This window comes from Coregonus lavaretus (genome assembly GCF_964263955.1).
Source record: "Coregonus lavaretus genome assembly, chromosome: 11".
Lineage (NCBI taxonomy): Eukaryota > Metazoa > Chordata > Actinopteri > Salmoniformes > Salmonidae > Coregonus > Coregonus lavaretus.
The window spans coordinates 48474912-48491330 of record NC_139998.1 but is presented as its reverse complement, the minus strand read 5'-3'; the positions used below and the strand labels follow the sequence as shown (position 1 = coordinate 48491330).

Sequence of the window (16419 nt, the reverse complement as noted above, 5' to 3'; positions counted from 1 at the left end):
TTTATATATCAACAACACACACGTATATTTGGTTGTATCTATTCGTGAGGACATCCTGTCTTGTTGGGAGCTATCAGCTTTCACCCGGCAGCCTGCCAGCCAACCAACACCCCTCCCACCACCCCTCTCTCTTCTTTCCACTCTCTCTCCCTCTTACCGCCGCCGATTCAGGAAGCCCAACCCTGACACTGATCCCACACTGGCATTTTTCCCAGGATACCCCTCCCCCGTCACCAATCCCATTTTTACCCCACCCTGACGCCCCCCTCCCATACCCTCTCCTCCACCAGTTCCCAAGATAAACAAAGACCTCAGTTTGTCTGGCCTCTAATGGGGGTCACATAGCCATGAATGGAGGGGCCAAATTGAGGAGGCTCTTTCTCTTCTTTTATAACAAAAGGAGGAACGGCAGAGTTTTCTCTGTGATGGCCCAAGGGGGTGGATGAATGGCTGTATTGTATACCTGCCAGCTTTAGTCTGACTTTTACTGTTTGACTTTTAACGCCTAGTAAAAATCTCAGAGATTGTGTTGGTAAGAAATGTGAGATCATTAACATACTCTCTGTAAGCAGAGAGATAAGAGTGTGATTGTATTTATTTATTTAATTGATTTATATTTAATATTTTATTATATTATTATTATATTAAGTAACTGGTTTATCGCTGGTATTTCTAGAACTCTGCAGCTTGTGGGAGAATATTCTCAGAATGCTGTGTTGGTTGTGTTTTGGAGAGCTTTGATAGGGTTTTGCCCATTCCAGCACACACAGCACTGATTTGATTGGACAATGACACCTTTGAGCTTTGAAAATAAGAGGGATTCCTCCTTCTGTCTGTCTGTCTGTGTGTGTGTGTGTGTGTGTGTGTGTGTGTGTGTGTGTGTGTGTGTGTGTGTGTGTGTGTGTGTGTGTGTCAATCTCAGGGGTGTGTGTTGGAACAAGATGCATGAGTATCAGATTAGCTTTTTGTTTGTCAAACACAGTGAAAACAGCGAACCTAGTAAACAAGGAAATATAGTTATTAGCAAATAACCATTAAGGTTGAAATAGACACACAGGCAGTTTGATAAATGGATTTTTGGCCTTTTGTATTTTGGCTTTGTTAAGAAGAGATATTCATCTTGCTGAGAGAATCTAGACTCTGGAGTTTGTTGGCTTTCCTCATTTCCTGGTGACAAAGGGGTTATTGTAGCAGAACTTGCCTGGACATGTTTCAGGGCTGGTGATTGGCTGTTTGGCTGCTGCTCTGGAGAGGTTTCAGATTAACTAGAGAGAAGAAGACACAGAGGGACTGTGACCTCTAACCCAACATGTCAGGGGTCAAAACACCTTGGTCAAAACCCATCGATCTTCTTATGGTATTCCTTATCTACTCTATGTTTTAGCCTGCAGATATTTGGTTACTTTGCAGTCAGGTTCAAATGTTTTATTATTTGTGCATTTGTATTGTATTTGCGAGACATTCTACTGCACTGTTGAAGCTAGTAACATGAGCATTTCGCTGCACCTGCTATAACGCCTACAAATGTGTCTACGCGACCAGTAAACTTTGATTTTATACGTGTATTTCTGGTACAAAGCCTTTGTAAAAGGAGGTAGCTATTACAGTACCAAATATGTTCCTAAATAATATGTAGGCTATTCTCATTGTAAGAATGTAGAAGGACCAGGGTAAAGTTTGTGTGGCCCTTTTTCACCAGCCCTCCCCCACACACTAAAAGCTTGGTCGCAGATCCTGCTTGTTGACACCAGGCCTACTGTGGCCTCAGCTCAGTCTCTCAATAAATAATTTTAATCAAACCAACATTTCCCTTAAATTCCTCAAGTTTAGCCTGTACATTACAATCTCTCTCTCTCACACACACACACACTTGCTCAGCAGGAAAGTGCTTCGCAACTCACTTCTCTCTTCTCTCTCCCTTTCACTCCCTCTGTCTTTTTCCAGGAATCTGGAATTCTGGAAGTGGGGCCAACGAGTTTAAGAGGGTGATGGGTCGGACAGCTGCATGCGTTTAGCTTGGAAGGAGCCAGGCATGTACTCACATGTATGCAGCCATTCCTCTGTCTGTCCCAATACAGGGAGTGGAGAGAGGATGAGTGCTTAGTAATCACATCACATGCAGATTAGTCATGAAACATAAACAGAAAAGAAAACCATTCCCACACCTTTAGAGATCCTTCATGCCTACTCGATCTTTCCGTCTCGCTTTCACGCATGCAAACACTTGCACTACTTTTCCTGAGAAAAAGGTGATGCAAATTATAATACTGTACCTAACCCTTTTCATATTCCTACCATCTTATTAAGCCAATGTAATCAAGCCAATGTATGCCTGTGGCAAATAAACTACACATTTATGAAATAATCTTCATTCCAGTGTTCTTCAAGCCTTGCCCTGTGGATCCACAGGGAGTGCAAGCTTTTGTTCCAGCCCAGCACTAATAAGACACATGATTCAACTGATCAAGGACTTGATGATTTGTTGAGTCCGGTGTGGTACAGCAGCAATGGGCTGGAACAAAACCCTGCACATCCCAGAGAACCAGGATTCAAGTACACTGCTCTCCTCCTCCCTTTCTCTCTCTCTGTTTGTGTTCTGCTGCATGCGTGGTCAGCTGACTGGTAAGAGCCCCTGTCCTGGGACCGCCCCGTGTTAGCCTGCCTAGCCGGGATCCTTCTGATGGATCTCCAGGGAGCACCGGCTATTAATTCCCAGTTTCCATGTGAAAGAATGTGGCCATGCAGGACACTTAAGCCCATGCTGCATTGGATAAATTTGGTGTTGGAAATATAACAATATTATTATTGATAAATGTACTGCATTGTTGAGGGAGCTAGCACATAAGCACTTCGCTGCACCTTTTATACCTGCTGTAAACTGTGTGTGACGAATAGATTTTTATTTGAAATATGTTTGTATATCCATAACATGCATGCACCCTGTTCCTTAATAGTACCATTTCGTATTCATTGAGATGTTGCAGGGCTATAAGGGTTTTATCCTATAATACCCACCATGTTGCACATTAATTTTAGACTGAGTCTATGGTCACGCCCCCAAGTGTACAGTACTGTAGTGAGTTTATGTAAACAGTTCTCCTGTAGGTTTGTTGAGTTGACCTCTGGGCTTCCCTGTGGAAAGAATTTGAGCTAGTCACCTCACTGACATTGAAGTGTAAAATTAAGTGTTCAAGTTAAACAACCAGTGGCGTGGTTTAGATGGTTCAAGTTGGTAAAATAATAGTTTAGGTAACACTACAATTGATTCCTGGCCACATGTACTTTAGGTTAAACAGCTATTAGTTGACCTACACAAGCCAGGATTAGCTTTAACACAGCAGAGGCTAGAGCAGAAACGTGACACTGCATAGCAGACATGCCTGTGGGCACAATGTAAATGGTTTACAGCGTAGAGTAAAAAACGGGTTTGATGGCCGACTATCTGGGCCAGGTTAAGGGCTTGTAATTAAGCATTTCACTGTAAGGTCTACACCGGTTGTATTCGGCGCATGTGACAAAATTTTTTTGATTTGAAATAGGTTGGCCCTCCCCGCTGAGCTATAAAAGCGATGTATGTTGAGATGTTGCAAAATGATCAGACCAGACTAGAGGAACAGTGCTGGTTATGTCACCAACATAGGGTCTTCTGTACACATCCACATGGTCCTCTGTAGCTCAATGTGGTCCTCTGTAGCTCAGCTGGTAGAGCACGGCGCTTGTAACGCCAAGGTAGTGGGTTCGATCCCCGGGACCACCCATACACAAAAAAAATGTATTACATTTTTTTTTACATTTTTGTCATTTAGCAGACGCTCTTATCCAGAGCGACTTACAGGAGCAATTAGGGTTAAGTGCCTTGCTCAAGGGCACATCGACAGATTTTTCACCTAGTCGGCTCGGGGATTAGAACCAGCGACCTTTCGGTTACTGGCACAACGCTCTTAACCACTAAGCTACCTGCCGCCCTAATGTATGCACGCATGACTGTAAGTCGCTTTGGATAAAAGCGTCTGCTAAATGGCATATTATTATTATGATGCTAAGCAACAGCTGCTCTATCAAGGTCAAAACATTCACTTGTCTCTAGCAACACCACTAGAATTGCTGTGAGAATGGGCACAATGGAGCAAGAGCTTCTAAAAGCTGTAAGCTTAAATTGACTGATGTTGGGCTTATTTAACCAGGGGCTACATGTTGCATTCCCTTTGAGAAATAAAATATATTTAATGGCAATGCAAGGTAAAATGACTGGAAATTGTTTTTATAACTTGAAGGTTCACACAATACACCTGCATATGATAATGTATCATAAGTACTGTAAATGCAATATTGTGAAGTTGGCTACTGTTCAAATGGTGTCCTACATCCCCCTTTCAGCTCACAATTTGATTTTATCCCCGTGTAGCTCAGTTGGTAGAGCATGGCGTTGGGTTGTGGGTTCGATTCCCACGGGGGGCCAGTATGAAAAATGTATGCATTCACTAACTGTAAGTCGCTCTGGAGAAGAGCGTGTGTAAAATGTAAAGCAATTTTTTTTTGGCCAACCCACCCCTACTAGGTCACACATTACACTATCCGTGTCGCAACACTCGCTGCATTATGTGCAAACCAACCCCCATGAAAAAAAGAGCACAGAAAAGTGAATTGTTAGACAATGTTTTAATACGTGAGCATCACGCAATTATCATAATCCATGGCAGATACCAAAATACATAGATTGAGTAGGACATGGGAAAACAGTATTTACAGTCACAATATTACAAATGTACAAGTCTTTATAAAACAAAGACACTGTAGTGACCAGCAAATTCATATCAACAGATAGCGTTAGCATTGAGTCACATTCAGTCCCATATTAACGTTACCCTCGTTAAAAAATTATATTTCACCAATTTATACTTAAAGCTTTTGGTACAATGTAGACGACTTGTGTAGAAGCACGTTTCAAAGTATTGACTATCACTTCCGAATGTACCTCTCGCACATTCTTTCAAGAGATGTTCCATGTAAATAACTACTACAGTAGGCCTACTTTCATTATGATGTTTGGGGAATTCCAATTTTACAAGGTGCTCAGTCCACCACGTGTATGTGAGGATAGTTTTGATGGAACTTTGCTTTATGTTCCAGCTTTATTCATATCCCCAAGCGTCAAAACCACAGTTTCAAAGTTCAAAAAGCGACAATTGCAGTACTCCAAGGGTTGAGGTTTTTGAGCATTTGATCACAACAGATTTGCCCTGAGTCACTGTCCTCTACCTCGGAATCGGGCTGCGCTCCGTCTTCACTACTCAAGAGTCCAGAAAAACTGGAACCGAATATTGTTATCAAACTCGATACGTTGCTAGTGTCCATTTCTTCGGTTTCCCCTTTATTTTCGTCGTTTTTAGAAATTAGAAGTGGGGATATGACTTTCGTTCTTTTCGGCAGGGGGTCTTTGAGTTCAGAGTCGTCGGCACTCCGTTTCCTGTTAGTGTACGCCCGGGGCACTTTGGGCTTGTGCGAATTTTCCGCCACTGATTCACTGTCGTCCGTCTGGCAGTCGGTCGGCGTCTCTGTGGCCTCTTTTGGATTACTCGGAGAGGGATCACTAATACAGTTGGATGAGATAGTAGTAACAACGTTGGAGACCTCACATGTAGCACTAGCCTCCGGGCTCTCTTCCGTTGTTTTCAGGTCGCTGCATCCTGAATCCAAAATTACATTTTCGGCGTGTTCTTGCTCGCCACTCGCTTGAGACTCAACGTCCAGTGACGCGGGGGATTCGACCACATTGATGGGCTCTCCCTTGTCCACCGCCACTTCGCTTTGCCCGTCTGATTCAGGCAGGCTCTCTGTCGAACCGGGGACCAATTTGTCTTGTTCTGAGTCCATGTACTCTCCCTCACACCACTCTCTTGCTTGCTGAGCGCTCAGGCATATCCCGCCGTAGTAGTCACGAAGGTATACTTGCCGGGCACTCCGTAGAACGAGGGAGACCAGTAGATTTTTGTGTAGTTTTATACCACCACGTTGAACTCTGGAGTTGTAAATCTTCCCCAGTGAAATACTCATAATCCGATGCGCCTCAACTTTATACTCCATGATTAAAAACTGAGGTTGATAAGCAAAAGCACCCCGTCTCTTGTGTTTCAGTCCTCGTGGAAACACAAATGGTTAAAAGTAGCCTAATCCTCAAATCCACGGTGGAGTTGCTTGACCTATAATGTAGCGACTGACTGTGGGCTATTCGCTTCCAAATGGCACTTAATTCTCAACAGTGACGTAACTGCTTGTTTGTTTTAGAAACAGACATTTAATAAACGCAAGATGTGCTTCATCGTTTCCATGTGCAGAAGCAAATCAGTGCATGGTCTAAGAAATTAAGGGTTGCGTTAACTTCTTACACCCTTCGCCCTAGTCACCAGCTGAACATTGAGATGAATGGGATTGGTTCTAGTTTAACACTCCTTTATACCCTAACGTAATAACCACGTCAGCCAATGAAAACACATGTCGTTTTTACAATCGCTACTAATTCCGCCCCGCCAAATTCATATGGTCCAATGGGCGTGCGCTAAAGAGAGAAATCAAATTTGAATACACAAGTGGGAGAGTGATTTAAAGACGTAAACACATGTTTAAACCCCTGGTGGGAATTGCTATCTAAAAAAAATAAGTGCATATAATAAAATCTAACATCCAAGATAGGCTATAGCTTATTATACTGTAGGCTACTAATGTACATTTCACAATAAGAATGCGTTTATTGTATAATTACATTTTAGAAAAATAAATGCTATCAATTAATATAGGCTATTTTACAATAGTCCTAAATGTTTCCAGTTATCATTCTTTTAACACCAGAAATAAGTTTAGATTTCCCCTCACTGCAATCTCTCCAAAATGTTAGTTGAGTCTTTTAGCTAGAACAACAACACTAATCCACACAGTTGTTTTCTGGTGTAATGCCTGTGTCCCCTTTAGAGTACATATATTTTATTTTGATGGCTGACTTCCTGGGCTGATGTAATGCTTTGACTGTTTTCAGCCAGGTCACATGATGCTTTTGTGCTGTGTCTTGGCACTGGCTTAATGCTATAGAATGGAACCGTTAGAAGGGGGAGGGGTAGGGGTGTTTTGTTTCAGGAGACTGTTAGGTATGCGGGATGAGGGGTGTGTTGAAATGCACTCTAATCGGAATGGAATGAAAAAAATAAGTGCCTCTTGAGCCTATAGCGCAGTAAAAATGTGGTGATTTGTCAAGTCACTGTGCAGACCATAGTGTGGGTCATCATTTGCATGATGTTTGTGTTTAAAAAAAAAGCATGCCCCTGGGCTTCTTTAAAGGAGGATTTCCCCATTTTGGCATGTGGAATAATTATTTAATTGATTAAGGATTGTTTATTTGCATTAATGCTTTTTAATTTATTCCAAATATTGAACACAAAGGCCCCCATTCAGGCTGTGCTCGAGTTTGAGATCGACTTCTGCCGTCAGTAAACTGATTGATCCTCAAATGATAATGAGCCACATTTCCAACCTGGCCCCTTTCAATCATGGCCACCTAATCATCCCCCTGATTCCCAATTGGCATATATCACTCCTCACCTCTGCACCATGATAGCTGATGTGTGGTGAGTGTTCTGGCCAAACAAATGGTTTCTGTGCATCACCCAAGTGGGTGCTACACATTGGTGGTGGAAGAGGTGAGTTTACTATGTAAGGGGGGGAAACACCTACTGTAGGTGGATAGGGAATGCAATCAATGATTTAGGATGCAAGGTGATTTGTAGATCAGTTAGTCTGGAGTCGCAAACTACAGTAGTCGATCTCAAAGACACAGAATGAGCTAAATTAATGCTCTCAGTCAAACACATCCCTTAACAAAGTGTATCCAATCAGTAACCACACAGGTGTGGCTGGAGCAGTTGTAGGGGTTAAAGGTAAAAAAACAGTCAGTGGCAAACCATTTACATTTTAGTCATTTAGCAGACGCTCTTATCCAGAGCGACTTACAGTTAGTGCATACATTATTTTTTTCATACTGGCCCCCCGTGGGAAACGAACCCACAACCCTGGCTTTGCAAACGCCATGCTCTACCAACTGAGCTACATCCCTGCCGGCCATTCCCTCCCCTACCCTGGACAACGCTGGGCCAATTGTGCGCCGCCCCATGGGTCTCCCGGTCTCGGCCAGCTACAACAGAGCCTGGATTCGAACCAGGATCTCTAGTGGCACAGCTAGCACTGTGATGCAGTGCCTTAGACCACTGCGCCACTCGGGAGACTAACCATTTCCTGCGGTCCCCATGGTGTGTTTGGGGGACCACCATACTGGCTTGTAGAGCAGTGACCAACCTCCCCAAATCAACATGTAGGATTTGTCTGCAGTGATTCCTTTCAGCCTTGAGCCAATCAGAAAACAAATGATGTTAGTAAATGAGGGGTGAATCTAAATATCACCTTCTTTTCAAATTGTTTTCTTGTAGAAGTTCTGAGAGGAATCTGAGACCTCCTCCAATACATTTTAACAAGGAGATGAGGAGAGAGGATAGGAGGAATCAAGAAAATAATTGAGATGCACCCATTCCCAAGATGTTGACTATAACCTGGGTTCCTATAGCGCCCCACAGTGGAGGTGTCATAATACCCATAAAACCTAGCTGTCAAACAGGGAAATGGTTCCAATAGTTTTTCCAGCATTAATTTTTCCCATAGGGGATTTTAGAAACACTTAAAATTAGGGCTGTGTTTCGTGTAGGCTTACCGTGGTGTGACATTTTGATGACCATGTAAATCTCTCTTGGACAAGGTGACTTTTGTTTGTTTTTGCTGTTCTCCAACTGATATTTTAGAGTTTTTTTAAATTGTGTAGAAGTACAGTAAATGAGCTTCAACTGGTGGGTGTATTTCTACACACCCCACTTTGCCATACCCTAGGTTTAGCTGAACTGACACCACTGTACCCCACCCAACCCCCATCTGCAAATAAAACCCCCACAAAAGGGCTTTATTACAGACAGAAATACTCCTCAGCACCAGATGGGGAGGTCCTGGGCTGGCGTGGTCCTGGGCTGGCAACAGCTCTGGTGGACACTCCTGCAGTCAGCATGCCAATTGCACACTCCCTCAAAACTTGAGACATCTGTGGTATTGTGTTGTGTGACAAAACGGCACATTTTACAGTGGCCTTTTATTGTCCGCAGGATAAATGCTCACTAACAGGTATGTCAACAAATTTGTCCTCAAAATTTGAGAGAAATAAGCTTTTTGTGTGTATGGAACATTTCTGGGAACTTTTATTTCAGCTCATGAAACATGGGACCAACACTTTACATGTTGCGTTTATATTTTTGTTCTGTATAGATCCCTTCAGTTACCAGTGCCCCACCAGATTATCCCATTACCTGGGATACGAACCAGCGACCCTCCGGTTGATGGCCCCGCTACCTGTTGAAGGTTGTTTCTTATCTAGACCTACGACGAATGATTAGATAGGTCGGTTTAAAGATAAATACTTCTGGTTAACGTTCACATTACATATTAAATAGTTCAGATGCCAGTCACCAAATAATACACTAACCTTCGAACCGGAAGCAATTTCGTGGAGTCATGGAAGTTTTGAAGCACTCGCTGTTGGATGCTCGCATGTAAACAGAACCTCTTGTTTTGTTGTTGTAAGACAATCAACAGGTCATGCATGCCTCTCGAAGGGGTACGAATTTGAAACATTAGTATTGCAGTAAATTATTGAGCAACATGTCTATGGAAGATCCGTTTTTCGTCGTCAAATGGTAAGTAGCTAAGGCTTAATCAGCCTGCCAGCTTCAACCGTGTAATGTTAGCTAGCTAGCTATCTTGTTTGCCATCAAGCCTGGCTTTAGCAAGGATGGCTAACGGTAGCTAGCTAACTAGTTTGGAACAAAGGGGATTTGTTGAAGCTATCCGTCTAGCAAATTGCATTCGTGATTGACAGCTGATTGTCACAATGATGAGAGGCATATGATAGAATTTTGTGTTTTTATGGCGTTTGTCTTAACGGGTTGGATATACAGCTAACATTGTAGCTATAGCTAGCATGTTTAGCAAACGGGTAGCTCGCTGTCGCAGTCTTGGGTTTCTTTACAACGTTTAATTTGTTAGCTAATGTATGATTTTTTAAAAGACAGACAGCTATGGCAAAGATTCTTCTTTACAGTTTGTGACTAGCTATATCAGTTGACGTATTAATGATATTGTATGTGTGGTTATGTTAATATGCCACTGTGACTGTAACGTTATGTCTTGCCGGCTACCTCTTTGTTATACACAGTATTGCATTTATATGTGCTATAACTAGATAGATAGCTAGATATATGTACTTTATTATTGACTCTCTTAATCTCCAGTGAGGTCCAGAAGGCAGTGAACACTGCCCAAGGGCTGTACCAGAGATGGAGCGAGCTGCTACAGGATCCCAGTGGTACTTCCAAGGAGGAGGTGGACTGGACCACCAATGAGTTGAGAAACAGTCTGCGGTCCATCGAATGGGACCTGGAGGATCTCGATGAGACCATCAATATCCTTCCAACATAAAATGACCATTAGTTTAACTTGGTTTATCAAAACAAATACAGTACTTCCTCCAATTGTAGTTGATTTCAGTCTTCATAGAGAATAAAATATTTTTTCTACTCCACTTGATTGTCATGTCTTTGGTGCATGTTAGTGTTGAATAGGCTATTCCTTAACAGTGAATGCAAGTATTGTTGAATCAAACCCTAAGAAGTTCAATCTGGACGCAGTGGAGCTAACCAAACGGAAAGGCTTCATCACAAGCACTAGACAAACTGTTAAGGTGAGTCAGGCCCGAGGCACACAGGCTTGAATGGAATCCGGTTGAACTTGTAGTAACCATCACACAAAAATATGACCGCAAGCAGCAGTAACACTAACAAAAATAATAGGGTTCCTGCACCTTCTGTGCTAGGACCCCTAATTAGAGGTGTTGTGTTTTATAATAGCCATTATCAGCCAATGGCCAACGCATAGTGTATACCTTTATTATTACATTTACATTTTAGTAGACACTCTTATCCAGAGCGACTTACAGTTAGTGAGTGCATACATTATTTTATTTTTTTCATACTGGCCCCCCGTCGGAATCGAACCCACATCCCTGGCGTTGCAAACAGCAGGCTCTACCAACTGAGCTACATCCCTGCCGGCCATTCCCTCCCCTACCCTGGACGACGCTGGGCCAATTGTGCGCCGCCCCATGGGTCGCGGCCGGCTACGACAGAGCCTGGATTCGAACCAGGATCTCTAGTGGCACAACTAGCACTGCGATGCCACTCGCCATCTGTATTAATTTCACTGCTGTGTTTTGCTGTTTTCTATTTCAGGAAATGAAAGACCACATGTCCAGTCCAACGGCCTTAGCCATGTCAGACAAGAAAAACAGACAGGTGTGTAGCTCTGTATAACTATTGGACTAAGATCTTAATGAACTATTTGCATGTAATGGTGCAGTATGACGCAATGCACTTCTCAAATGTGTAGCAAATTTTAAAGCAGCAGGTTGCGTACTGCTTTGCCGGATCGTTGACACTGCAAACATCCTCAATTAGCATTGGTCAGAGAATAAGAGCTATTCGTATTGGCTGGATCCTTGCAAAGAAGACTCCTCCTCACCATTGACTCCTCCTCACCATTGCAGCGACCATACTTCAGCAGATCTCATATGTAATAATTTCTACTCCACTTCTCCACCAGGCTCTGTTAGGGGACAGTGGGTCTCAAGGCCCAATCTGGCAACCAGGACCTGACAAATACACCCGTCTGGACCAAGAGCTACGGACGGCCAACTCCTTGTTCATTGATGAGCAGCAAACCCAGCAGCAGGTATAGTTAATAGAAATGTGTCTCACTCATTCTTATGAGCTTGAGATCGACTATTGCTGATTTCTGTACTTACTATGTGCTGGATTTTACATTGTTTTGGCAAAGGAATCATTTTATTTATATTTTTCCTCATCAGTTGCTTTGTGTGAAATGAATACGGTGACATAAGTAATCGGCATTGACCTGTGTGTGTGTGTGTTTGTGTGCGTGTGTTTGCGTGCGTGTGTGTGTTTGCGTGTGTGTGTGTCAGCTCATGGCAGAGCAGCAGGATGAGCAGCTGGAGCTGGTGTCTGGGACCATCGGAGTGCTGAAGAACATGTCTGAGAGGATTGGTATGGAGCTGGACGAACAGACAGTGTACGTCCACAGCAACATTCATCAATAACATAATTACTAGGGTTTCAGGTCTGCACAGATAATCAGGTGCTGTATGTATCAAGCGTCTCCAACTAGGAGTGCTGATTTTAAAGATGGAATCCGCAGTAGGGGAAACGGCGTCACTGTCCGCCCCACTGCCATTGTTTTGTTTTTGTTTTATTGACGAAGCATGGGTGAGGAGCATTGCGCAACATGGGAAAAAACAGTGTTTGTCATTTGCAGTAACTAATATCGCAAACGGATGTGGCAGTTTCACCACTAAGGATTCCAGCTTTATGATCAGTTTTGACTTTTAGATTATAATGAATAATATTATATGCAGAGGGGCGACCTGATCCTAGATCAGCACTCCAACTCTGAGACGCTTTGTGGATACAGGTATATATCTTTCCTGGTATCTAGAATGCAGCGTCTCTTCTCTCTTGCAGGATGCTGGATGACTTCTCCAATGAGATGGAAGGTACCCACTCCAGACTAGACAACGTCATGAAGAAGCTGGCCAAGGTCTCCAACATGACCACCGGTGAGTAATACAACAGGCTCTTTATTCACCACCTTTCTACCTTGGGGAAGAATACACTTCAAAGTTCAGAAGCCATCTCCACTACCTCAAATTATCAAAGTCTGCAACTTACAGAGGTTACTGAGGTAGCAGTAAGGTATTATTGTCGATGTCTTTTGATGTTCTTTAATATGCCCAGGTCACTGATGTATGGATGGTCATTAAAGATGATATATGCTTTACTTGAGAGTGGAGGCTTCCTTTTGAAGGGAACGTCTGTGCCAGACGACCTGGAGTCATAACGGGTCACAGCTGGAGAGGAAGGAAAAGTACCCCCCACACCCCAACAAATGGTGGCACCTCCTTATAAGGAAACACCCTCAGGAAGCTTTCAACAGGAAGAACTCAGGAGACAGGGAGTCAAATGAAATCTGGTCCTTTTTTGTCCGGATATCCTGTCGGGACTTTCCCCCCCATCCCCTATACAATGTGCCTGCCGGTACTTTCCCCCGGCCCCTAGACAATGTGCTTAGGGTTTTATATTTGTACTATATTGTATTATATCAAGTTTTCTTTGCAACATGCCACTCAAATTGCAACTTTAAAAGATGATTGTTTCAGGTTGAAAGACATGGTAGCCTTCATAGAACATGAATTCCTTGTAATTTTATTTATTTGGACCTTTCATGCCTTAATATGTCTGAAATAATTGTCTTATTATTATTTTACATAAAAAAAAAAAAAAGATAAATTGCTCCTCCCGTTGTTTGTTACAGTTTACCTTCCTCTCTCTCTCTCTCTCTCTCTCTCTCTCCCTTCTCTTGCAGACCGCCGACAGTGGTGTGCTATTGGCATTCTACTGGCCATTCTGCTTGTTGTCATCATACTCTTCTTGATCCTATGATGACCGGACCGGACCGTCCACCACCACAACACTCCCGTCTCCGTTTGACCATAAGGTGCTTGGGAAAACATCAAGGTTTCCATTGACATAGCCATTTTCCTATCTTACCCCTGACCCTCTTTTTACTACATACTGCTGAATATACAGCGACGCTTCTTTGGCTGCTGCAGTTTCCTCTCAAGCAACGTTCTCAATCATTATTCTATCACTCAACTTAAACCTTCCTTGGCATCTCAATGTAGGATTTGGCCCTATGTGAATACTAGGCCTCAAAATATTTTCCAGAAACCCGTTTGAGGTAAACCAGGTTGTAACCAGGGTCGTTGCATACTCCTTGTGACATTTAAGTGTTAATATTCAGAAAATAATGTATGAAGAAGACTCCACTCCGCTAATCTAATCGTTAGTGTTTTTATTTAAAGGGTGTTGTCTATCATTTCTCACTGGAAAAACCCCTACGGCTACCTAATGCACTGACGGCATAACAAGTTTATATGGATATATTAAACTGTATATATAATCATAGTTGAAACACAACACTGGAGTTCCCTAACAAGGAAAATTATATATATTGCTAAGCAGGTATACATATCGCTAACCACACTAAAATGGATCAACTTAATGTTTTTTCTTTTTTTTCTTAATCTATGTTCTTTCATTTTGTACTGTATGTATTTTTGGGGTATTGGCTTATACACAATCAACAGGTGTTTAACACTCACCTGCAAAATCAAGTAACTGCCTGCAGTACTGAACAGAATGGAGCAAATCCATAGAGGTTTGTATCTGGAACAGGGCTCAAGCTTGAATTTATGTCTCTAATGTGAGCAGTCTTATCTTGTACGTAAAGTGGTATGATCTAGAAGTCCTTCGCCCACATGTCTATATGCTTGGTATCTTTCAGTCCGACAACATTTCACCATGAGGGCCCTTCTAAAGACTTCATGACATGCTTATGAACAGTTTGTGATGCCACCAGGCACTCCATAAATACTTGAAGACAGCATGTCAACAGACCTAAGGTTGTTTATCTCAGCGACTAAGCGGCATGCATTTGTTTTGGAATGTGGAAGGCCCTTATGCCAAAGTGTTGTGTAAAAACAAAAACGCTAATTGAGAGGCCTGACTTGTGTTAAGGTTTGTCAGTGTTATAGGAACCCTGTTGTAATAATGATGAGGGAAATCGGGATGACTGAGTCATGCCTGGGTCGTATTCATTAGGGCACACAGTAGAAAAATATTTTGCTACGGAAAAGTAATGTTTAATTTCAGTCAGCTTTCTTCCGTTTGGTGCTAAATGAATAAGGCCCAGGTAGTTGCGATAAGACTGAGAACAGAGAACTGTATAGTCGTCTGATGATACTGTAGTAGGCTGATACTGTATGTTATGCTAGGGCTGGAAACGGTTCATTTTGATCTTGCTTCCCTGTTCCTCGCCCCTACCTGGGAAGTTCCAGGATAAGTCAAGGGTTGAATGAATCTGCTTTCACAGTGTGTTCCTATACAGTTCAAGGAGAATGATACTGTTATGATACTGTTATGGTGGAAACCTGGTAACAGAGTTTGATTTGAATAGGCCTCAACTCATTTGAGAACTTGATATGAACGTAATACATTAATTGACTGTACTTTAGGTTGTACCAGCTCAATCCACGTAATGCAAATAATGCAATACACCAGAATGATAGGGGTAATGTGATGCACAGTGATGGTACTACTAAATGAAATATAACGGACACTAGTGATCAATTCTCAAGTCTGAGTTCTGAAAACACTCCACTATCTTTCAAAAAATATTGTGTGTCAATTGTTTTTATTTGTTTATTTATTATTTCATTATGATTAGTCAATACAAGTTTACTGTAATAGGAATACAGTATTGCATTTACAGTATATGATGTCATTAGAGGTAGAAAACATTTACTGACATCATTTCTTTCGTCGTTTACTTTTTATTTTTCAAATGTTCTCTTTAAGCGTCCACACATTTTTAGCAGTGTTATATCTGGTAGGAAGGGTGTGACTTGGTTGACAATATTGGCATTTATTTCAGATTATGGATATTTTGAAAGCATGACAATGACCCAGACAATGATGTACCATCTCAAAATCACGTGTGTCAGTCACCAAAAAATTGTGGAATTTGTAAACATTGCAAATAATTGTGATGCTGTGTTACGATACAAAGTACCCGTAGTATTAAATACTGTACTTAATGCACAACAAAGTCACTGGTGATAGGTGGATGAGACCTATTTGGTATATGTGATTAAATAATAAATAATACTAATGTTTGTGGAGAATGGGTACGGTCCATTACAATGTAGGTCATGATGAGTGTTTGTTTGGATGAAACAGAGTTCCCAGAGAGGAGGAGGCTTTTGGGACAACGACTGCCATTTTTAGGGCAGAGACATAAGCATCTTGTCATCATATACAGATCTCTGGTGTTCCTCTTATTTGTTGTGTATTCATGTGTCTGGAGTGTATGAAAATGCTTTTTTACCCTTGAACCTTGACCTCATGTCATCTTATTATGGCTGTGCGTCTGTCCTGAAAATAAAATGGACAAGCAGGATGCTGCGAAGATTCACTATGTTTCAGCTCATTTCAATAACATATGAATGATGTGTTCAATTTGCCTGATTCTCTTGTGTTTTTAGAAGGGTCTATAGCTCTTGATGGAAACTGGTACTAGCCGCAGATCTAGGATCAGAATACCCTTCTCTGTTCCTAACCATGTAGAGGGATGATAAATTATCTGACCCAG

The 16419-nt window shown here is 42.2% G+C and overlaps 2 protein-coding genes across 2 annotated transcripts; one reads left to right on the top strand and one right to left on the bottom strand.

The window, feature by feature from the left end:
- Positions 1 to 4640: 4640 nt before the first annotated feature.
- On the bottom strand, positions 4641 to 6419 carry LOC311136827 (immediate early response gene 5 protein-like). The gene has a single exon (XM_084171115.1). It carries the CDS (start codon positions 6082 to 6084, stop codon positions 5173 to 5175), a length of 912 nt encoding a protein of 303 aa, XP_084027241.1. The 5' UTR covers positions 6085 to 6419; the 3' UTR covers positions 4641 to 5172.
- A 3187-nt stretch (positions 6420 to 9606) lies between these two features.
- Positions 9607 to 16242, top strand: LOC311137149 (syntaxin-6-like). Its single transcript, XM_084171501.1, has 8 exons — positions 9607 to 9776; positions 10371 to 10540; positions 10716 to 10819; positions 11367 to 11429; positions 11737 to 11865; positions 12116 to 12222; positions 12672 to 12766; positions 13573 to 16242. The coding sequence occupies exons 1-8, from the start codon at positions 9742 to 9744 to the stop codon at positions 13647 to 13649; spliced, it is 780 nt and encodes a 259-aa protein (XP_084027627.1). The 5' UTR covers positions 9607 to 9741; the 3' UTR covers positions 13650 to 16242.
- The last annotated feature ends 177 nt before the right edge of the window (positions 16243 to 16419 follow it).

Bases quoted from the DNA above. Each gene is read 5' to 3' on its own strand.
- LOC311137149 (XM_084171501.1), top strand. From the start codon at position 9,742: ATGTCTATGGAAGATCCGTTTTTCGTCGTCAAATG. The intron at 10,820-11,366 runs GTGAGTCAGGCC...TTTCTATTTCAG, and splicing joins GCACTAGACAAACTGTTAAG to GAAATGAAAGACCACATGTC. The intron at 11,430-11,736 runs GTGTGTAGCTCT...CTTCTCCACCAG, and splicing joins CAGACAAGAAAAACAGACAG to GCTCTGTTAGGGGACAGTGG.
- LOC311136827 (XM_084171115.1), bottom strand. From the start codon at position 6,084: ATGGAGTATAAAGTTGAGGCGCATCGGATTATGAGTATTTCACTGGGG.